Raw genomic sequence first — 24,740 nt, 5'->3', positions numbered from 1 at the left:
CTTTGACAAAATGTATTGTTTAGGAAATAAACTCTACAGGAAAACAACCCAACATATTTCACTTTATATTGTTTGTGACTGATTTTAAAACAAATAATTCAAAGTTGAATATTTTGTTATGCCATCCCAACTATAATCCTAACATTAATTGCTTGAAATGTTATTGAAAGCCAAGATGTACTTACCTAGAAGAATACAATATGTACAGAACTCACCACATCTGATATGTATTTCCTCTGTGTTGAGAGCACTTTATATAATGCAATTGTTTTTGAATGTGGTCATAGTTTAGTGGTGGTTACATTAGTTATGAACAGAAAGTAACATATTAGGCTATGGATCCCAAACAAAAAACTATGGTTCCAGTACTTAATCTGAATTATAATACACTGAACAGGGCTCATTGCTGCACACTACTGGGAGATAAGGGTTTCTGTAGCAGTGCATAATGAGACATCTTATTTGCCCTAACCTAGAACACCAACATGTTTAATAATGAGGTGATACAAATGTATTTGCAAGACAGGGACATCACATACAATACATTTAAAAGACAATGCCGTAATCATTTCACAATGTGACAGGAGGCAACATTGAGCTAGATGTATAGTTGCCATTTCACTAAAAACCGCCAGTGCCATCACATGTGTTGTGTAATGTATTATATGAATGGACAGACAGAGCTACAAATCACTCGAGAGAACAAGACTGGGCATCATTAATGAATATCCTGCAGCTATTTCCTGCACAGCACATTTGCATTGTACCACTTCTTATCATGTTGCGTGGTGATTTAATCTGTGTAACTACCTTCCCAAGAGTCTGTTCATCATGCCTTTACTTGTATCCCTAAATTAGTTAAACTCTCTACAAATATATTCTGACATGAGCTAAAGTCTCACTGTCTACGTATCAATGATAATCAGTCATCAACTACTCATCTGTGTCTGCCAAATGTGTCAGTCAATGTCCCACATGCTGCGACTATGCGGCAAACAAAATAATTTATCTCCCTGTCAGCCAATGTCTACTCATCAGAGTTACATGTTAACCAGTCTTTACTCATGAGTGTCCATGTGTTAGTTAAACTGACACTCTAAGCAGTTTTGAAATGGTTGTGGTGTTAGATGTCTCTTGGTACTATCCCACTGTTCACTGTAAATCCAACCTAGATGATGAATGTGCATATGTTGGTTCTCCCTTCCAAACCCACTGCCACTAGAGGATATGAGTAATATGAAGGATATTGTTCTACCAACTCATACCAGCCATCAACTGCAACATGCAAAACATTAGTCTGAGCAGAAGAGAGAGGGTTGGCACCCAGTGACCCTCATTCAGTGTCCAACCAATTGAAAACAGTTTAACAATGAACAGTGGAACAGCTCCAGGTGGTCGCAGGTACAATTAACACTTTAATAAGATGAAGTGAATTTGGTGCCTAGAATATCTTTTGAAGTCCTCCTGAAATAAATCCCAACAATAGTCAATACCTTTTCATCAACGCTTTATTCAATAATTTATCACTTGTCCCTACGTTGATCACCTTGACTGTTGGTTAATGCCTTGTAAAATTGTATTGCCTTCATGTTTATACCATAATGTTGTCCACTAGTCTGCATCTTGTGTGTAAGTCATATTGTTGCTGCATCTGACTTTGTTTCTCAGACTTCGACGGGCTCTAGAGGCTGAAGGTGAGCTTTCAAGAGCTGGATGCTGCTCATGATTTTCTTCTGGTGTCCAGAAAGTGTTACTCCAATAAGCCTGATATCTCTAAAAAGTGGGACAGAGAGAAGAAATAATAAAGGTTAGATATTGGAGGAGAGACAGAAAAGTCACCTAAGAAATGGTCATCATTAATTAAAGAACTACAGTTTTTTTACACAAAGAAGAAAGGTCTCACATTTACCAAAGGCTGTACCAAACAAAGACACATGCATGGATAGTGTAATTAAGATAAACAGGTAAGTAACCATGAAAGAAAAATAATTACTCTGCAGTAAGGCGTGAAATAATTTCTAGTGTTGTATAACCAGCTTTGTCAAAGTTTTCCTTGTATTTTTCCATCTTGATTGCTTCAAGCCACTCATGTGGAGAGGACAAAGAAGGGAAGTCCGGCTGGCAGTTACTGAGGAGTGGCTGTGATGGTCTGATGAGAAGAAGAAATGGATGAAAGATCATATGTATCATAACAGACTATTTGAGGTATTTTCTCATGCCTATGTATTTCTAAAATTAAATTAGGTGGCCTGTTGGATTTGTTGACTAACAAGGTTATTCACTAAACATGAGAATTGCAGGAAATTGAAAGTGAATTTCAAATGTGAGGCCAAAATAGCCTTCAATTTGAAATATCGACCTTCAATTTGAAATTTCAACCTTCAATTTGAAATTCACTTTGAATTCACTCTGCCCTGCAATACTCACTATGGTAAAAAATCTTGTACAAAGACAAAAACAAATTCCTAATTAATTGCTATTTGCGTGTTAGATATCTCCTGCAAATTTATTGAAAAAGCAAGCTGGGGTTTTCTTTTTTTATTGTTTTCTTTACAAAAGATGACTGATTTGGCTTAAGTGAATAATCAATAGATTTGTGTTAAGGCTGGTTCCATATTCAATGTACAAATCTACTACAAGGTTAGTGCAACTTAACCTTGAAAGCAGCTCTGTCACCACAGATATTGCAAAGACCCCATTCATGACATCGTCATTTGGGGTGCAGTGATCTGGGGTTGCAGTTATGGTGACTTGTATTTACCTGATGCTGTCATCTGCCGGTAAGCAATTTTCTTTCTTAAGCTCTTGGCACTTCATCTACCAAGAACCCAAATTAGTGCTGTATTCCCATACGTGCATTAGAGGACAACATCTATGAAGGATCCTGCGAGAACGTAGGAGCCAACATAGATATTATATTGCAGTGGTAATATAGAGATAATATCCAAATATATTATCTCACAGAAGCTCCACCTTTTGTCAAGTTTTGGCAAGGTATTATTGGTTCCGACCACAGATGAATATATAGGAATTACTTGATCTCAAAATGGTGCAGGGCTTATTTAAAAGTAGGATTTCGTTGGAAGTACTATTTTAGTAGATTTGTTAAACAAATAGTCCTCAAAAGCACACTTTTCTAGAAATATACCTTCCTGAGAAAAGGTATAATGACAGCTTGTTTATAATGAACAATCTGACTGTTTAGCTAACTTTCCTGTCCAATTAGATTTGTGAATGTGCTTCCTTACGATGTAACATCCTGTAAGACAGGTAGATGAAATTCTTACCTGCTACTTGAAACTCCTACAGTTTTTAAACAATTAGGATTCCTAATCATTCTGTCCAATGAGCTGACAATCTGTTCAAAACGAGGTCTTTTTGAGCGATCACGTTGCCAGCAGTCAAGCATTAATAGATGCAGGGCACTGGGGCAGTCTGGGGGAGGTGGAAGGCGATATTCCTGATCCAGGGCATCCAAAACCTTGGAAGCACAGTTAGGAAAAATATATTACATCATAATCAAAAGATAGGCTGATGTTACTGGATTGCTATGTACATTCCAACACACCTCTTGGTTGCTCATGTCCCAGTAGGGTCGCTCGCCATACGAAGTCACTTCCCACATAACAATTCCATAACTCCACACATCACTCGCACTGGAGAACTTGTGATGTTTATGGGCTTCAGGAGACATCCAACGTAAGGATTGTCTCCCACCCTGAAACAAAGTTAGATGTCAACAACATGACATTTACATTTCAAGACCCAGATGTTTTTTTTTTTACGACCAAGGCTCTCTGTTAGTCAATAATTTGGAATGATTGGTGTTCCATTAAACATTTTGGGGCTGAATTCTAACAGCAGTGTTCTATGAAATCATTTTACCCAGTTCTATTTAAATATATCCATTGAACTAGCACATATTTACAATAAAAACATTGGTTCTAGCTTTCTGTAAAATAATTTGAGTTGACTGGAAGGATTTAGGATACTATGGTGATGTGATATTTGGAGTGCAATGAAATATAAATCTCTGAATGAAACAAGCCTGAAGCTAGTCTCGATCACATAGAGCAATGTCTGGTTTTCAGACAGAAGTAGGTGACAAAAACACATATTAAGAGCAATGACATTTTGAGATCCATCAAGTGCTTCAACTGAACAGTGAAAAAGTTTACATTTGTTGAACTAGATATATATAGCCGTAAAGCCCTTTTAACTCCTTAAGGACCAAACTTCTGGAATAAAAAGGAATCATGACATGCCACACATGTCATGTGTCCTTAAGGGGTTAAGGGGTTAATATTGTATATATCTCACTTGTTACTTTCCATACCATAAAACTACAGTATAGCACATCTGTCAATAAGCTAAATGAATTATAGGAAAAAAATATGAAATTTCAACATCATATATTTTATTTAGAATAATTTCTCTGAGCAATAGCATAGGACGTCATGACGTCATTATTGATTATTTTGAGTTACATGGCATGCCCTTTTAGGGGCACGTATGCACCTTATCTTGATGCTCTGTTTTTATCTCAGTTTATCTCTTTCTCTCTCTCTCTTTCTCAAAATTGCATGATTACCCCATTTCAGCTTCATGATAATCAGATGGAAGGAAAATCTGAAATGTTTCCACAACCCTTAATTTATTTTATTTTGTACATTCCTATATGTATTGTTTATTACTCATGTTAAGAGTGCATGGCTTGGTGTAAGAGTTACCACGTCTCCAGGTCCACGAAGTCCAGACACTTTGCACACCAGCTGTCCATTCACCAAGACACTCTGAGCAGCCAGATTACGATGAGTATAATTTCTATCTGAAAGATAACGCATACCAGATGCTACACCACGTAGCATGGAGACCATCTGCAGAGCTGAGAGGCCACCCTCACATTGCTGCATGACACAAGAAAGAACACTCAGAGACTGAATGAACAGAATAATTACAATACAAACATGCTGAACATGGACAGTGATATTGACAATATATCCAAGACTGTTTGCCATATAGTTACGTAGTAAGCTAGTTTGAATAAAGACTCAACACCATCACGTTTAACCTTTAAGCCCTTAAGGACCAAACGTCTGGAATTAAAGGGAATCATGACATGTCACACATGTCATGTGTCCTTAAGGCGTTAAACACATCTTTACATGTCGATGATCCAAAAGAAGGCCAAAAAAACAAATGTGAAGTGATTACCTATTTTTGCAACAAAAAGGGAAAAGATCCTTCAATGGCCTCAATAATGGCAGTATGTTTCCATAGATTTTATACCTTTTAATATTTTTTTTTTTAATTCTTTATTTTATTTGTGCATAGTGGGAACAACCGTTTGCACTGCCACAACAGCTGGTGCAGACAAATACGTAAACATCTTAGAACATTGGTATTGTTTTTTTAAAATAAAAAATAAATAAATAAAAAAACACATCCAGACCCTTTTTAAAAAAATCTACAGAATCTGACAAGATGACATTTTTGTGAAAATAATTCCACAGAAGCAGAAGCCACATTATTAAAACCTCAACCGTTTCAGCATTGTAAAATCTGCATGGCCCATAACTGTCTCTGGTCCAGCTATTCATAAAGAACTAGAAAGCTGGGATAAGACCACATAACACTTTGACTTCAGTCATTAATGGGTGCGACACCCAAGAGAACATTAAGAACATTGACAATATAAGGTAATTCTGCAAAGAGGGGTACTGGTGGAAAGGTTATGGAGAAACTGGGATATGTAGGGTGGGAAGGATTCAATAACGATTTCTAAGAAGAGTAGTGCAAAAAATAAGGAGCATTGTAAAAGTAAAGTAGACTGTTGAAGAGGTAGATAGTTGCAGAGAGATTGAAAGAGATTGTACAGAAGACTAGTTATAGGCAGGTAAGGATACAGAGACCATAAGAATTTGATAGGGAATGTAAAAATACTTGGGAAGAGACAGGTGAACAAAAGAGGAGAGAGGAATTTGATAATCCATCAGGGTGAGAAGCCCAGGAACAGGAGAGATTCAGAAAACTGTAAAAGAATTTGGAACCACAAGGCATGTAAAATGTATTTTTTTACAATGGGTTTAAAATATCTTTGCGCTCTGCTCTGTGCACAAATTACATAAATAATTTTATTCCAGGATTTTACATTCCAGAATGGGAAAGTGTATTAGTAACCATGCAAATCAGTGATCTGATTCAATCCAAATGTCAGCATCTAGTTATTATTAGCATATTATTCAAATTGTGCTGTCAGTGATCTAAATCAATAATCCATCTTAGATTATACACTGAAACATTTACAATGCAAGAGATACAATTGTAATACCACAGGGTGATATTATTAATAGTTTTTCTTTGCTTTAGACTTTTTTCTTTTTTTTCTTTTGATTTTTTATTTTTGTTGGTAATTTATACACTTTTGTCACATGCTAAATTATCAGAATAAACAGAACCAAAGTTAGTGATTAAAAAAATATATGTAATTATAATCCACCTACTACTGATGTGGTGGCTACTGACTTTGAGAATCTCACCCCCCACTCTGTGCATTTACCCTAAGATAGGCATCAAGTGGGCCATGTTCCATATGTTCAGTGAGGATCATGATTGGACGGCTCCGGGTCACAGCTCCTTCGAGGCGCACTACATTGGGATGTTCAAATTGACCCATGATGCTGGCTTCACTCAGAAACTCTCCCTTCTCCTTGTCCCCACTTCCTGTGCGCAATGTACGAATGCAGACGGTTTGCTCTCGTTTACCTGGAAGGCACAGCCGTCCCCGACACATATCGCCAAAATCTCCTAAATGACATAGAGACAATGGTCAAGATTGTGAGACAAAAGTTGACATTTAATTTTCCAAACAGTATTTCATGGATAAAAGAAGGAGACATTTCACAGACACGAGTCACAACGCGTCATGTTTCAGTCATTTTTTATTTATCTATGTTATTCTTGTGAGTGTAAACTTGTATTCAATTAAAAAACTCGACAAAATCAAGCTGGAATGTGACCTTCATTGCGGAAGAACGCGCAATTGCTTTTAGAAACCAATTATTTGATTAATTTGAATTACTTTCAGCTCCTTATGCCATAGCAAGCAATGATGCTTCTCTTGTAGGGCGTGGGTTCTTTATTTAGGCCTAATATAGATACTTTTTCCTAAACTTAAGGAAAATTCAATACTGCGTACGTTTCTGCCAAAGTGGATTCTACAGGCTCAGTAACAATGGGGTACATTAAACTGTCAGTTGTTCTTGCTGCAAACTTATTTTCTGGCAAAAATATCATCTAAAATTATTAAAGAATTATTAAAGAACATGAATTTTGAGGTTCCATTTTTAAGTGAAGCAATACGAGAGAATATAACGGCATGCTTGCAGGTATAGAGTACTATTTAAAAAAATGCCAAACAAATTGATCCATCAAAGGGGCGTAAAATGTAATATCCAGATACCTTCACCAATAACTTCCTCAATCTTCACAAAGGAAACATCAATCTCACGAGCAAACTCCCGAACGGCCTCTGCAGGGTCTTCATATGTAGAGGGGTCAATGTAATACTTTACACCCAGCCCTGAAAATATAGTATACACAACTTTTAACAGGTAATTGTATTTGTTAGAAAACAGCTGTAGTACAAACATAATGTTCAAATAAATGTTGGTATTTGGATTCCTAGCTCAACACCAAAGTGAGAGGTCAAAGCGAATTTTAAATTTAAGGCTTAAAGAATGTTTACTCTTCAGCTAGTTTGACTTTTTATTTGAATTCACTTTAAATTCTCACGTTAGATAATTATCCTGGCAATAAATTACTGCAGGTTTCAGCTTGCCACAATCTTACCTTCTGGTGGAAGAGATAAAAAACAAGGAACGTTTGTGCTAACGGTGACTAGTTTGTGATATGACATTTATAAGTATCACGATCACGAATTACTCTAGATCAGGGGTGGCCAAATGGTAGATCCCCAGATGTTGTAGAACTACAACTCCCATGATGCTTTGCATAACTGTAGAATGCAGTTTAAAAACATCTGGGAAAATGTCCTTTTGGTTGATTGTCTGCTCTAGATAATACTCACCTCGGGAACTGATGTAATGCTGCAGTCTATCTGTATATGGAGTCTCTCGTCTTTTACTGGAACAAAACAGAAATGATCATATGTGAGACCAAAAGAAGAGGTAGCTATGGGACGTATGTGCTATTTATCATGTTAAAGGGACACTCCAGACCCGTAAAGCAGTTTAGCTTGCTAAAGTGCTTTATGTGCGAAGAGAATGTCCTCTTTTTTTCATTTCACAAAACTGCCGATTTCAATGGAAATTGACACTTTTCTAAATTAACTTTGTTACACTCCCTGACTTTCAATCAGCCAACAGGTCTTGCTTCTTCCTGATTGTTTAGCTCAGCGAAAATAAACTCACGAGGCAGTAATTGCATAGAGAAATGTGGCTTGCAAAGACTTCTCATTGAACTGCATTGGAAAGACCTTGATTTGACAGCCACAGAAAAGCTGGGTTGGGGAAGAAGGGGATAACTTGCAATGGTTGCAGAAGAGAGATTTGCTGCTTGTTGCAAGATCATTGAAGATACACCCAAGTGAAAAACTCAATAATTAAATGCATGCATACTTTCACTGGGGATATATCTACTAAATATATATTTTTTTTAATTTGGGAATTACTTTACTAAATTGGTTCTACAAAGGAAAAAAAATATATTGCTCCACTTAAACTACATGGGTTACTATAAAAAAAAATCCAAGTAACGTTGATGATAACATTTCAGAGATTATTCACTTTATTCATTATTCTTTAAATTTTTCAAAGTAATTCACAAACTGCTGCAAATGAGTTGAAAATTTAACACATTCAAATTACGGTAATTTGAAATGGCCTTTAATAACCCAGAAGTAATTCCAAAATGAGACCGGATTGCTTAAAAAATTGCTTGCCAATAAAGTCCACATCATCATACAAATTAGCCCCAACATATTCAAATGCATTAACCAACCACTAAACAGCTATTTGTGCAATTAATTAATTAATTGTATTAACCAGGAGGGACAAGGCACTAGCTTCCATTCACACAATGGACACAATAGGTAGCAATGTGATTGTTGCGAGCGCTGTGTAGGAAAGCCAGAAATTGCCCACCTGCTTTTTACCGCATCTCACGCTATAATACAGATGCTAATTAAATGAATGCAGGGCCAGCAGACCATCTATCAGTTTGGATTTGCCTAAAGTGAAAGAGTCGATGGTTTTGCCTGGTGCCTCCTGGGAGTTTGTATAGTCCCATTAGCAACAAGGGAAAACTTACAAGGCATCATGTATCATGGCTTTATGAATAATGAGTTGGTAGCATTGCAATAAAGGAGTTACATACGGTATCATGACTTTTCTAGCCAATCACATTGGTTCATTAATGCCCCACTTTAGTGACTGGCAAATTCACAATTTTTAAACTGTAATTTGTCTTGTACTACACTTTATGTTGCCATTTTTTATTTTGCTTCTTAATTTTTATGTTTTAAGTAAGTGGAAACTGCATGGATGACAGAGTATGCCCACGGCACATTAAGGATAGGAGTACATGCTTATAGGCACTCCAACGCTTTCTAGAACACCATATTGCCTCAAAAAGAAAGTTGTCATATTGAGTTACTTTCTGAGGTTTTTCCTAATTCTTGAAATTTGACAGCACATTAAAGCTTAGAGAATGAGTACACGTTAAGGACATTCTAGTGTGTCTGAAGATGTTAAATAAGTAATACCTTCTAGGACAGGAATATTTATTTTTTCCCTCCCATGCCATTCCCTTCCTTTCGTTGGCTCTTATATGTATTTATTTGGTCTTATATTTTGTTCAAGCAGAGTAAGTGGTGAGAACCGCACTCAATCCCAGCGGCCAAGGGTGCTCCAGAGCAGGACCAGCAATCCCAGTACAATAATCCAAACAAAATTGGAGTGCCTGTGAGTTTTTTCTGTTTGGATTATATTTTGTTCAAGGCAATATCTCCAGATTTTATATTGTTCAGCCCAGATACAAAATAAATAAATAAATAAATAAATAAGAATCAATTTTTAGAAGATATACACCCAATCAACATGCTTGCATTTAATTACACATTTTTAATTGGGACTATATCGGGAAGTCCTCCTCTTCTAACCCCTGTAGTTGCTGATAAAAGGAACTGCACTTTACCATAAGCACAATTTAGGTGCACCCAGACCAGGAGCTGGCACCCAGCCCCTCAAAGTGATTTGTAATCACAGGAAAAAAGGATCCAGGCACTCCAAAATTAAATAAATGCAATATCATTGGACCCAAGTGTCCAGCATTACAAATTACTTTCTGTAGTAGTAATAGTAGTAATAGTTCCAATCAAAGACTTCCCAATGCAGCTCAATGAGAAGTCTTTGCAATGCAGGTACTGTAGGGAATTGCAGCTTCTTGAGTTTAGCTCCACTGAGCTAACCAAAGCAGGAAGTAACAGGACAGGTTGTCTGATTGACAGCTGGGGGATGTAGCAAGTTTCACACAAAAAAGTGCCAATTTCTATTGTAAAAGAAAAGTGGCAAGTGCTTTTGGGGTTTGGAGTGTCCCTTTAACATCTTCAATTAAATATATTTATGGTCAAGTTTTTCAGTAGTTAGAAGTAAAATTAACCTTTTGAAAAGGAGAATTAGGACAAGAATAATGGATAACCCGATAAAAGCTAAAGCACCAAGACAGGAGCCCACGATGAGAGGGAGTTTATCCTGTGATAGCTCTGTCTGTACTCCACCTAGGAAATGAAACAAGGTTCAGAGTCAAAGTAGTAACATCACACGGCTTGATCTGGTACATGCAACACAATACTGTTCATACACAATGATTCACAACACACCACAGGACCAGATCCTTGGATGACTGTATAAGAGTGTACCCAAGTCCCTTCCTTAGTGAAATGACTTGGAGATGTATGTTCCACAATAAAAGGTATTTAATTTTAATCCCTACCCATGTAGCCAAATGTCCCCTGACATTACCAATCTCTAATATTTGCTATACAAAAAATAATAATAATTGGAAAGAGAGATTGGGGTACTTAGGGTAGTGACAACCAGTACAAGTCAAACAACAATGTACAGCTAGAGCCAAGAAAAGTACTCCAAACTAAATAGTATATAATAATAAGAGCAATAAAAGCAATAAGAGCAATAAGAGCAATAAAAAACACACAGGATATAAAAAGAGTCCACAATAAAACTTGAAAGAATAAAACATACCAAATGGTACGACACAGTCTCAAAGGTGGCAATAGATCTTCTAGCCCTGGTATGGGACTTTCTTGGTGGCTTCGCTTAATAGCAGTATATGAAAAGGAAGCAAAAACAGAGACAAACCAATAGTGCAATATAGTAGTACGTAGTAGGACAAATGACACTTAGATAAGATGTCAACTCACATATGGTAGAGCTATAACCAGCTCTATGTAAAACAGAATGCAGTGGTATACAATCACCACTTGGTAAATAAATATATAAGGTAATTAAAAATATACTGACAATAGAGTTAGCAGACTAACCACTCTATGTATCAACACTGGGCGGTATTGCTGTTTTACCTAGAGCTGGTTATAGCTCTACCATATGTGAGTTGACATCTTATCTAAGTGTCGTTTGTCCTACCACATACTACCATATGGCACTATTGGTTTGCCTCTGTTTTTGCTTCCTTTTTATATTCTGCTATTAAGCGAGGCTGGCAAGAAAGTCCCATACCAGGGCTAGAAGATCTATTGCCACCTTTGAGACTGTGCCGTACCATTTGGTATTTTTTATTCTTTCAAGTTTTATTGTGGGCTCCTTTTATATCCTGTGTGTTTTGTATTGCTCCTATTGCTTTTATTGCTTTTATTATTATATACTATTGTGTATGGAGTATTTTTCTTGGTGCTACCTGTATATTGTTGTTTGACTTGTTTTAGTTTTCTTGGGGGGGTTGGAGGGATTCCCCTATTATCAGGTGTGCTGCCTCCCATCCTAGTGTTCTTAGTTTGTTTAGTGCTGCTCTATTCCTTGTTCAGTTTAGTGACAACCAATGAATGTTGCCTTTGATGGTCTGCTATGTGCTGGTATGTAAACAGGTCAGTGAGAGCAAGTCCACCTCATAATATCAATAACGAGCTTTATCACCAGTTAATACATCTAGGACATCTGTACCAGATATCTCTCAATGCAGATTTAATCTCTAGGTGATTTGGTTTCTGTAGATCCATAGGTACCTAGTCATTGCTAACCTTGCACAGGTTCCACTGACTGTACGTCTGCATAGTTAAGCGCCCATTGTTTGTATAATTCTGTAGTGTGTGGATTATTCATGTTCTGCTCCAGGACTTACCTCCCAGCAGAGTCTGAAAGTACATGTTTCCGCTGTAGGCTCCGTAGCCACGCTCGGTTCTCGCTCTCACCTGGAAGGAATAAATAGCCCCTGGGTTCAGACCTCCAACTGTTGCAGTGTTTGTTTCACTGATTAGAGAGAGCGATTCTCCTTCATCTGCCTGAGGACAAACAGACCAAGTTAAAATGCATGCCTCACAATTTGTTTCCTCTATTATTAATGCTTGAGAAATTGCCTTTAATGAATATTTTGCTGCTTCAAAATGATTATGGTATTCGGAAGTAAAAATGCAATTCCTGATTCTCTGTTTGAGCATAGTTGTATTTAAAGTGCTATCTTTTTCCAGTTAAAAGAACACTCCAAGCACCATACTCACTACATTATTCTGTAGTTGTAATGGTGCAAGGAGTGCCCTTTCACCCCTCCATCTAATGTAAGTAGTTAGCTAAAGAATGAGGACGTAACTCCGGTGGTGGACTGGCCATGACCATTCTGCAACAATAGTTTTCCTGGGTTATTCTTTTAATGGACTTGTAGCTGCTTCTGATTTGCCAATTTGATAAAGTCCAGGGGAATAAAACCCAAAAGATTTATACCTGAAGTTACATTATTGTTTTGGAAGAACAAAACCATGCACTGTACTATGCTAAAAATCTATGAGCTGTGACGGACATTTATTTCCCACTCACAACAAAACCATGGACAGAAGCTATCTATAATATCACCAGGCAACCTTATGGATGCATTCTTCTCATGAACGAGATTTGGTGGGTGTATAAGTTAGAAAAAAAGTGGCTACCTACTAGAGATGTGCACAGGGAAAATGTATTTTGTTTTGTTTTGTCTTGAATTGTTAATTTTTACATTATTTCATGCAAAATTCCAAAAATATCAATTCAGACGAGTTAAAAAGTTAAAAAGTAACAATTTATGGAGTTATAGGCTAAACTGCAGAAAGATAAAAATTAAGAATAGCCCTTTTCTTAATTTTTGTCCTTCAATTGTTTAGTAAATAGTTCCCTAATTTACTATACTTCAACCCCTTAAGGGCACATGACATGTGTGACATGTCATGATTCCCTTTTATTCCAGAAGTTTGGTCCTTAAGGGGTTAAAATGGCAATGTCATGCAAGGATAGCAAATAAGGATAATTGCCATATTTAGGACTGCAGGATCTATCTACTATTCTGCTGATAGATCAAATAAAGAAGTCATTTTCTTAATTTTGATTTTCAGTTGTTTACCAGATAACTCCCTAATTTGATGCTGTGCATGTCTATTATCTACATGTAAAAAATATAATATAAAAAAAATTCCAATATAAAAAACAGAAAAAAATTCTAGAGAAAAACTATAAATAACAATGGTATGAAAGAGCACTCATTTGAATTTTTCTTAAGGGTGCAATGACTGCGGCTCCACCTTCTCGGATACGTAGTATAGGAACTTGATGCACACACATCATTTTTTGCACAACCCAACAATTATCTAGCAGGGTTATTTGCTAAAGTGAGAATTTAAAGTGAATTTTTAATTTAAATCCAAAGTAGCAAAACTGACAACATAAATGATTTAGAGTATTTTAAAAGTTTGTCTATTTTAACCTTAATTTTAAAATTCACTTTGAATTCTCGCTTAAGTGAATGTTTTTTTTTTTTAATTTGTTTTCTATTCTTTTGTGTAAAAAAAAACATTTTTTTATATATATATATATATATTTGTGCTCGGAATTTAAATACGTAATGGATAGTAACTGTGAGCAAAGTTGGTTGTGGTGTGCCGAAACCAACGTACGAGTGGGCCTGTAAATAAAAGAGGGCCCACCAAGGAGAATGTAATTATAACAGGGTGTAGGTGGGTGGGAACAATCAGCTGAAAGGCAGAGGTGAGTAGGGGCTGGGAGTTTAAGTAGGGGACTTACTCCTCCCACAAATTCAGGCCTCCACAAGTTCAGGCCTTTTAACTTGTGCTCGGAATTTAAATACGTAATGGATAGTAACTGTGAGCAAAGTTGGTTGTGGTGTGCCGAAACCAACGTACGAGTGGGCCTGTAAATAAAAGAGGGCAAAAAGATAAATTCGAGAAATACACACTTAATTGCATTTTTTACAAAACCAAGTTGCTGAAAGCTTGGCGAAGCTCTTTCTCCGGCTGTGGAATATATGCAGTATATATGGAGGATTTCCACCGCCCCAGTCTCTTGATGATATGGACCGGTGTGTTAGTGCTAGAGAATGCAATCGGGTTGTGTCCGAGCTTAGATAACAGAATTCTGATATGAACCATCAATTTTGCTGTGGTTAACGGGTGCCCTTGTAGTGTTAAGAGCGGAGAGTCCAGTAGGTGACCGTGCAGAGTTGACCGTAGGTGGTCTAGTACTTTTACCGGACACCAGGCATTATCAGTAGGGAAGAGAGGAATTATAGTAGGGTGTAGTGACCGGTTGGTTTTAGCTGTAGGGATCGAAAGTTGGTAGTGATCCTCTATTTTAGTGAGGTGTGATATTTTAAGTCTTAGCTTCGTATCTCCTTGAAAAATTACGGTGAACTCTAGGTCTGAGAAAACCGTAGAAAGCGAGATATAAAGCAGATTTGATCACCGTATTTGTGCCGATGTCGAATGGGGCTGTGTCAAGGAGATTGCTAAGTGACCTGAAGATAGGCCCATCTATAGGTAATCTAATGGTAGAGAGTGGAGGTGAAACCTTTGATATTCCTTTCAAAACCTTTTTGACGGGGTATGAAGACAGGAAAGGTGTGTTAGGAAAAAAAGGTGAGGCTGTGGTGCTGGACCCCCGTGAGATATAGTTTAATGGTGTTGTGAGATAGTTTAAGGTGTAGGTGGAAAAAAGAGGCAAAAGCCACCATGGTTTGAATAGAGAAGTCACCTTGTAAACCGAACTCTGCTGTGAATTTATTAAATATATTAAGAGCCCTATTGTAAGTGATAGCCGTGTTTGGTGATAATGCTTGGTGAGTGAGTGCTCTAGCGTGGTTCAAGAGTGTGCTTAATCCAGGATTAGATCGTGGAACCGTGGTGTCCTGGATGGTTGTAGGTGAGCCGTTGGGAGTGCCTGAGAAAATGCCTGAAATTGAGAACGAGAAAGAGCGTCAGCGGCCGTGTTGTGAATACCCGGGATGTGAAAACAAACTAAGTGAAACTGGCCGGATGCTGCCAACCAGGTCAGCTTGCGAATCAGCCGCATGATGGTCAGGGAAGATGATCGCCCTTTGTTCACGATTTCGCAAGCTGCCGAGTTATCAGAGTAGCATTTGACTGCCTTGCCAGACCAGAGATGACCCCAGGTGTGTGCGGCCGCCACAATGGGATAAATTTCAAATAGTGCTGAGGTCTCTCTGAATCCTGGCAAGGCATTCGTATCAGTGGGCCAATGGCCCCTGAACCAGTGGTTCCCAAAAATGGCTGCAAAACCGGTATTGGCTGCTGCGTCTGTGTGGATGATGGGTGAAGAGGTGGAGAGAGGGGGAATAAACATGGAGATTCCATTCCAGTCCTTCAAAAACTTCCCCCACATAGCTAAGTCAGCCTTGGCGTGGGGGTCCAAAGAAACTGTGCCAGAGTCCGGAACTCCGTGCAGCAGGCAAAGGAGTCTGGATATGAAAGACCTTCCCTACGGAATGATGCGCATCGCAAAGTTCAGGGATCCGAGAAGGGACTGAAGTTCTTTTCTAGTGCAAACATCATTCCGCAGGAACAAGTCATCTCCCCTCTCAAACGTGACAGTTTGTCGTGGGGGAGGCTAGCTCTGACGTTAACCGAGTCCAGTTCTATCCCCAGAAAGGTCAATTTAGTTGTGGGGCCTATAGTTTTGGCTGTGGACAAAGCGACTCCAAGTGTGGAAAATAGTGCAGTAGTGCTTCTGATTGCTGTGGGTGAAGGTGACCCTGGCTCTATTAGTAAAAAGTCGTCGAGGTAGTGGATAACGGAGTGACACCTGGTGACGTTCAGAAGCAGCCAGCATAGTGACTCTGCGAAAATGTCGAACAGTTTGGGGCTGCTTCGAGAACCGAAAGTGAGTCGTGTAGAGAAGTAATATTTCCCTCGCCATTTAACACCGTGTAAGTGCCAGAGTGAGGGGTGCATGGGTAGTAATTTAAACGCGTTTGTGATGTCCGTTTTGCTAAGCCAGGGTCGATTACCAGATGATATGATGGACTGTATGGCGTCGTCGATGGTTACGTACTGAAGTGAGAATTTGTCTGCTGCAATGAGTGCGTTTATGCTTGGAACAAAAGAGGAGTGCGGTGCCGATAAATCAATAATTAGACTTTTTTTTTTTTTTTTTATTAGAATATTTGTGAATAGCAATACCAATGGGGTTAGTGTGCCAGGAGGAGAATGGTGAAGAGGTGAAGGGGCCGATCATGAAAACGTTGGTGATTTCAGTGGCAATGAGAGTGTCTATGGAGACTGGGTCTAAACGTGCTGACTGGAGATTAGGGCATTCTAGTGTACCTGGGGGAATGGCTACAATACCCGTGAGAAACCCTTTAGTGAACCCTGTGGTGAGATAATCCACCAGATGATTAAGCCTGGGATCCCTTGTCTTGAGCACCACAGAGATATCACCATAATTGAATGCCTTGTTCTCAAGTACATCCTGTGAGGCTATGAGCAAGGACACCAGACACACATCCTTCCCGTCTAGGATATCTTTCCTGATAGAGTCAGGGACGGAGTGTGCTGGTGACTCAAATGGTGTAATGGCTGTGCCCGGTGCTGGAGGGGGGAGTATAGGAGGGCATGTTGGTATAGTAGGTACAGCCGTGAAAGCGACTGGGACTACCGTGGTAGTACCTGGGGAGGAGATGGCGCTTTCCACCTTAGATAGCCTGCTATTGAGGGTCTGTAGATTGGCCAAGATCTCTGCCAGGGTATCCTGGGTGGCCGTGCTGTTGCTTGGTGGTTGTCCTTGAGAGCTAGTCCATGGCCTGGGCTCGGGGGCTTGGTGAGTAAGTAGCCTATAAAGTTCAGCCTTCCTAGCTGTGGCCGGAAAGGGGATTCCCCTGAGCCTAAGCTCGGCCGTAATTTTGGGACTAGTCCATGCTCTCAAGGACGTGGGGGTTGAAAGAGTGAGTGATTCGCCTGGAGACCCGGGTCTGGTAGGCGTGAATGGAGTTTCTTCTGTCAATTCTTTGGTTGGAATAGGTTCTTGGGACATTCTAAAAGGAATGATTATGTGAAAGATATATTAGAAGGGGCGTAAGGTAAGTAGGCGGGGTATGTGGGGTGGTGTATATGGAAGAACTGGACTGTAATGCTAAAAAGCGAAAAACTTAACTGTTGAATGTTTGGATAGGTGAAGCCCTGCTAATGCCAAGTGGCGGTGAGAGGCTCTACCTATGATTTGGCTTATGACGTAGTTGCCACAGACGTGGTGGCGGGATGTTGGCCTCTCGGTGACAGTAGAGAGAAATCAAAACGTGTGGCCGTGACAGGTGAGGCCCTGACTAGCGCCCTGTAGTAGGGCATGCGAGGCTTGTAACTATGATTTGGGCGTGGGGCCGTACCTCCGTGTTGAGGTGGGGGGGGATGGAAGGCCTCGCTGGGACGAGTTTTCTGATAGGGTGCGCTAAGGCATTAGCCTAGACCCTGTAGCCAGTTCGATTGTATATTTAAGGATAAGGTGAGAGGACTGGAATGTTGTGTAGATACTAACCTTGACTTCTTGCGAATGGTATCTGGAACCTTCTGGTGGTAATAAGTGTGGTAAGTCTCGTCTTATGCGGTCCTTGAGGAAGAGTCCTGAGGCTTTAAGACAGATGTTGACGTATTTATGCGTATCGTGGTGGCGTATGATTTGAATTGGGAGTAGGTTGTTTGTTAGGGGCGCAACGTGAGATCCTGCATTGAGGGATCTGGAAGGTTTAAGTGTGTGACTGGGCTGAAATAGATATTTGTGAGAAGGCTGGATGAGGCCTTGGGGTGACGATTGGACGTATTTGGGTATAGACGTAAGTACCTGAAGGTATGGCTGAGTACCGGGTCAGGTTTTGGTGTTTTCCGGAGCCTGATGGCTGTATGACCGTATGTCTGAGTAGAAATAATAGTAAAGAATTAACGTACCGTGGGCGTAAGCCTGTGGAAAAGTAGTAATGAACTTGAGACCGTGATAGGTTTTATATGAGGTGTAGTAACAAACGAGTTGTGAACTATACCTTGGTTTGACATAAAGAAATTACGTTATGCGAAACGGTTTAACTGTGTAGAACCGGGGGAAGCCTAGAATAATACTGGAGCTAAGTGTTAACCGAAGAAAAATTCCATAGTTAACGACAGGTGTGGAGGTAAGTAATAAAACCCAATATGTAAACATTTTAGGCCTATGGCTTTATAATGCAAAGTGATAAAATACAATACCTGTTCCTGTAATAAAAGACCTTGAAATAAACAACTTTAGCGCAGAAAAAGCGAGAAACCGATGCAGTCTGTAAAGCCAAAAATATGTGACAGCGTGATTATATGGAAAATGAATAGTACAGACGTTTATGTGCCGGATATTGTGTTTATAAACAGTATTTATTAGTATATGTGACAAAATGAAGTGTTTAATAGGTAAATATGTGTTGTGGCAAGGTCATAGAGGCTTTCTATGTTAGCAATAGATTGGAGTGCTCTATTCCCAGCATGATGAGGTTAATTGGTGGGAGTCACCCCTTGAATGTTATATACCAGGTGAATGTAATTAACCAGCACTAGCAGGGGAGGGCTGGCAGCCTCAGGCCTGGGGGGCAAATCCAGTCAAGTGGCCCATTGCACCCCTGAATTAGCTCACCATCCATGGCCACCTTTTCCTGGTTTTATAACGGATATTGATATTATGCTAATTAGTAGCTCTTTGCCATACCCACTCCTTTGCGGCTCCGACTTTCAATGTTGTTAGAGCGCAGGCTGAGAATCTCTGAGCCTGTGCCCTGACTCACTAACTGAGCACCGGAACCACAAGGGATATGATCTGACTGCACCTACTGCTGGTGCGCACCAATGGACCACCAGGGAATCGTTTAAATTAAATATGCTGGTGTCCAAAACTTGTGAGCTGTGTTGGCCGCCGGGCACCTCTGTTGTTATTGCGCCCTACATGACCCCACAGCTTGCATACCTCAAAGGCTGGCCCTGCTGACAGACACACTGGCCCTCACTCTCAATAACATACACACACAAACCCTGACAAACACTCACTGACAGGCAGACACATACACACACACACTGACAGGCAGACACACACACACACATTCACTGACAGACACTTACTTGACAGACACACTTGCTGACACACACACACACTGACAGACACCAGTGCCATCTTAACAACATTATGGGTCCCCGGGCAAAGCAGTGCACTGGGGCCCTGCCTACACAACTTACAGGAATAAAAATTTAAATTATAGATACAACGAAGATTATATTTAGAAGTACCTCCAACAAATGCAATGCATACATTCAATACATACACACAGACTGCCGAATGCAGTCACACACCGACTGCTGAATGCATACACACGACGACTGATGAATACACGCATACAGACTGACGAATAGACACACACACACACACACAGACTGCTGAGTACACATAGAGAGTGCTGAATACATACACAGTCCGCTGAATACAAACATACACAAACATACACACAGACGGCTGAATACATACACAGACGGCTGAATACACACACACAACAGTGAGGGGTGCAGTGTATGTGTTTGTGTGTATGGGTGCGGTGTGTGTGGGGTGCTGTGTGTGTGTGGAATGCTATGTGAGTGTGGGGTTCTCTGTGTGTGTGTGGAGTGCTATGTGAGTGGGGTGCTGTGTGTGTGTGTGGAGTGCTATGTGAGTGGGGTGCTGCGTGTGAGTGGAGTGCTATATGTGTGTTGGGTGCTGTGTGTGTGTTTAAGGGGTGCAGGTAGCAAATATTTTTTGTTTTTTAATACTACTATACGTTAAATAAAATCTATATGTCCCCCCCACCCTTCTTCTTACCTTTGGTGAAAGAGGCTGGGACACAGCCAGCCCTGGTGGTCCAGTTGTGAATTCTGTACAGCCTGCAGCTTGTCTGGCTGCAGGCTATCTCCTGTCCTACTGCGCGCAGAATGCTGTGTGGAGCATTGCAATGGTAATGCGCTGCAACGCTCCACACAGCCTGCTTGCGGGACCTTACAGGTCGGCCTCTCCTGCAGCCCTGGGTCCTAGGCAGCTTCCTCTCTCCCCGATTGAATTGAGATCTCCCTCATCGGCACAAGGCCAGAAAACAAGGCCACCTCTCCGTTGGCTGGCAGGGGAGATCAAAGGATCTCCCCTGTCGGCCGGGCATGCTGGGCAGTACGGTAGGGCCCCATGCGGAAAGACGTCCCTGACAGACACACACAAACACTTCCAGACACACACACACTTCCAGACACACACACACTTCCACACACACACACTTCCACACACACACTTCCACACACACACACACACACACTTCCACACACACACACACTTCCAGACACACACACACACTTCCAGACACACACACACTTCCAGACACACACACACACACTTCCAGACACACACACACTTCCACACACACACACACACACTTACACACACACACTTCCAGACACACACACACACACACTTACACACTTCCAGACACACACACACGCACACACACTTCCAGACACACACACACACTTACACACTTCCAGACACACACACACGCACACACACTTCCAGACACACACACACACTTCCAGACACACACACACACTTCCAGACACACACACACACACACACGCACACTTCCAGACACACACACACACACACACACTTACACTTCCTGACACACACACTTCCAGACACACACACACACACACACTTCCAGACACACACACACACACGCACACACACGCACACTTCCAGACACACACACACTTCCAGACACACACACACACTCAGACACACACACTCTTACACTTCCTGACACACACACACTTCCAGACACACACACACTTCCAGACACACACACACACACACTTACACTTCCTGACACACTCACACACTTACAGACACACACACACACACTTACAGACACACACACACACACTTACTTTCAGACACACACACACAAATTTATTTTATTTCTTGTTGCTCCTACCTTTAGGAGTGCTCTGGGTCCTTTCCCCGGGGTCCAGTGACTTCCTCCGTGATATTCCTGCTCCTCTCTGCTCCCTCGCGCAGTTTAGTGATGCGGGGCCGGAATGACGTCATATTCCGGCTCCCGACATCAACAGAGAGGGCGCGCGAGGGAGCAGGAAGATCATCAGCAGAGCTCCCTCGCTGCTGCATGCCTCCTTCCTCACCCGGCCGGTATATTGCTGCAGAGTAGGCACCTGCCATCTGGGACAAGCATGTGCCTACTCTGCCTTGCTACTGGGGCACCGTAAGTGTCCAGCTGGCCACCTGCTGGGCTCCTTGTGACAGGCTATCAGCCTGCTCCGCGCGGCACCCCCTCCTCCTGGCACCCAGGACCGGCCCTGCAGTGGCCATTTTTCTAATTACTTTGGGCGGCCTGGGGGGCAATTGCCTCCCTGCCCCCCGGCCCAGCCCGCCCCTGAGCACTAGGGTTTTAAAAGGTTAGCCTCTGAAGATATCAGAGAGTCTAACAGCTGGGAGAGAGGAGGCAGTTAAGCCTGAGACAAAGGTACTGTGTGAAACCTGCTTAAAGTGCTGTATTTCATTTTGTTTAAAACTGGGAACTAGATTAGCTGGCCAGTTGGATAGTTAGTAACACTGTTGTTTAGTAAGTCTCCAAGTTGGAGTAGGATTTATTTTCTTTTTGTTTTATTTTGTGGGAGAGCACAACCTTGTATATATTGTGGAAAGTGACAATAAACTGCAGTACTATTTTATCCTGACTGTTGCATTTGAAGTTTGTGACGAGCCTGGCCATCTTGCCACAGTGTATAGAAACCGTACGTTTATGATAGACGTGGATATTTTAAAAATTAGTAAAACAAATTAACTGGTTAACATAGAAAGAAAATCACAAGGCAGATTTTTAAACAAGCTAATTATATCCCCAAACGGACAAAAAAGGTATCAGTAGCAATATGACCGAACAGGGAATATACGTAAAGAAAAGTAGAATTCGTGAAATAGAACTTAGTGCATACTGTAGCCTATTTGAATAAGAACTAGCCGAATATGGATTTAGAGCAAGGTGTTTTTGTGTTTTAATCGTACGAAATAGATTGGTCCTGGGTGACCAAACGGAAATAAGAGAATGCCCGTAATAATATTACTGTGTATATAAATAATAGATTCGGTAGTTTCCGTACGAATATGTAAAAGCAGTGATAAAGTGCCGAGCGTTCGTCTGTTTTGGCGTGAACACTGAAATCGGTTAAAAAAGCGTGTATTTGTACGAATATGATAGAGGGAGCCTACCCCTACGTTTTTAGGCCCGAACGGCGGGAAATAGCGGGGAGCTATTTCCTACGCCTAACTTACGTGAACGTGCCGGTCTCGTGACCGGAAACCGGGTACCTTGACCGGGAACCGAGTGGAAGGCCTCAAACGGACGGAGGACTGGTCAGGACGTCTGACTGCTGGAAACAGGAAAAAATTCTGGAGGGAAGCTGGACAGGAAGTGCTGGTTGCTATGGGGACAAAACAATCAGCTGAAAGGCAGAGGTGAGTAGGGGCTGGGAGTTTAAGTAGGGGACTTACTCCTCCCACAAATTCAGGCCTCCACAAGTTCAGGCCTTTTAACATATATATATATATATATAGGATGTATATATATATATAGGATGACAGGTTGTCTTGGCACAAACAGAGCATAAATCCATATTACTTTAAACTCCATGGATCTTTGCTTGTGGTTGTCCATACATGCGTGACAAGGAAGAAATTACAAAATGAACATGCACTCATCCATCATGCCCTCGTTTCTTAACAGACTAACATACGCTCATGGGTGTATGTCAGAGAAGTTGCAGTTTGTCTTAAAATAACTTCAATCCACGCTGCTTTATATACACCCCCACTCTCCATTGTATTGTATTTATTATATGGACACATCACACACATAAAGCACTTCAGCTAGCTGAAGTACTTTATGTGTCTGAAGTTTGTCACATTTGTATATTTGTTGGCAGAAACAGACAGCCAGGAAAGTTTTTTTCCTGTTCTATTAGTGTCACAGAGCTAACAGAAGTGTGAGCTGCATTGTGCTTGAAGACGCCTGCCATTTCCTCTTCCCAGTGAGCTATATTACAACTTTTTGTGATGCATTGAAACGTTCAGGACCACTAAGCACAGATAAGTTTAGAAATGGCGTTCCCCCAGAATATAGTTTAGGAACAATATTCCCTTTAGTTTCTACAGCACTCAAGCACTGACTTAATTTGACATTAAATATGAATATATAAAATCGCCACAGGTACTATGAAAATGTAATAGGTTTGTATAGAACCAACTATATTGTGTGTTTTTTTTTCTTTTCTTTTTTTAAATTAAGGATTCCACTCACAAGTTAAAGATAAATAAAATTGCACTTTCTCACGAAACCAGTAGTATTTAGCTGTATTCCTAGAAATAGCAGATGAACTCTGCACTAATTAAAGGATTGACATAAGACAAAGTGTCTATTTTTATATTGGTTGAAGATAATGAAATTGATGCAATGGAGCCTTAAGCTGGATTTTAATGGGAAGAATTAGCCAGATGTCGGTGGGAACAGATGTTCCAAGGGTTTATGAACTTGTGGGTCATCACTGAGGATTGTGATACCTTCTCCCGGTATCGCAGCTGGTAATCAAGGATTTTCCCATTGGGCTGTTCTGGTTCTGGCCAGGATAATGTGATGCTCTGCGTAGACCGACTAACCTGATGTATTAAAGGGACAGCAGATGGGACTGGAAAAAAAAAAGCAATACAAATTAGGCAAAACAAAAAAAGTTTGAGGAAAACAGAGAAAGGGTCAAATGGGAAAGGGAAAGAGAGAGAGACTGAAAAATAAGATTGTGATAGTTGCATGAGGATGGAAGGGAACCATATAAGATAGAGAGATGAGTTAGTAAACAATGGGAGAGAGTAAAAAGAAGGTAGTGAAGGACTGAGAAAGTGTACAAGATATTGGTGGGAGTGACCTTGAGAAAGAGAGTCGAGCAGAAATGAGAGATTGAGAGAGAGAGAGGAATAAATAGAAGTGGCAAACACTTAAAAAAAAAGAGGGACAAGGAGGAAAAAACAGATTATAATAGTTGAGCACAGAAATGATTGTGATTGAGAAAGAGGGATGATTTGTGAATTAATCAAAACAGGAGAAAGACTATA

At 40.5% G+C, this 24,740-nt stretch overlaps 1 protein-coding gene across 1 annotated transcript in view; it reads right to left on the bottom strand.

The window, feature by feature from the left end:
• Nucleotides 1–925: 925 nt before the first annotated feature.
• Nucleotides 926–24,740, bottom strand: part of LOC134575585 (ephrin type-B receptor 5-like) — a 69,858-nt gene continuing 46,043 nt past the window's right edge. The window contains exons 6-16 of the mRNA XM_063434905.1: nucleotides 24,195–24,319; nucleotides 12,397–12,556; nucleotides 10,681–10,798; nucleotides 8,090–8,145; nucleotides 7,463–7,582; nucleotides 6,560–6,807; nucleotides 4,731–4,907; nucleotides 3,569–3,718; nucleotides 3,288–3,481; nucleotides 1,994–2,149; nucleotides 926–1,773 (exon numbers count right to left, since the gene is read on the bottom strand). Of these exons, the coding sequence (XP_063290975.1) occupies nucleotides 1,665–1,773; nucleotides 1,994–2,149; nucleotides 3,288–3,481; nucleotides 3,569–3,718; nucleotides 4,731–4,907; nucleotides 6,560–6,807; nucleotides 7,463–7,582; nucleotides 8,090–8,145; nucleotides 10,681–10,798; nucleotides 12,397–12,556; nucleotides 24,195–24,319 (1,613 nt within the window). The 3' untranslated portion in view covers nucleotides 926–1,664. The remainder of the gene's footprint in view (nucleotides 1,774–1,993; nucleotides 2,150–3,287; nucleotides 3,482–3,568; nucleotides 3,719–4,730; nucleotides 4,908–6,559; nucleotides 6,808–7,462; nucleotides 7,583–8,089; nucleotides 8,146–10,680; nucleotides 10,799–12,396; nucleotides 12,557–24,194; nucleotides 24,320–24,740) is intronic.

Source organism: Pelobates fuscus, chromosome 10 (genome assembly GCF_036172605.1).
Source record: "Pelobates fuscus isolate aPelFus1 chromosome 10, aPelFus1.pri, whole genome shotgun sequence".
Classification (NCBI taxonomy): domain Eukaryota; kingdom Metazoa; phylum Chordata; class Amphibia; order Anura; family Pelobatidae; genus Pelobates; species Pelobates fuscus.
The sequence above is the reverse complement of the archived record's forward strand: the minus strand, read 5'-3'. Positions and strand labels throughout refer to the sequence as shown.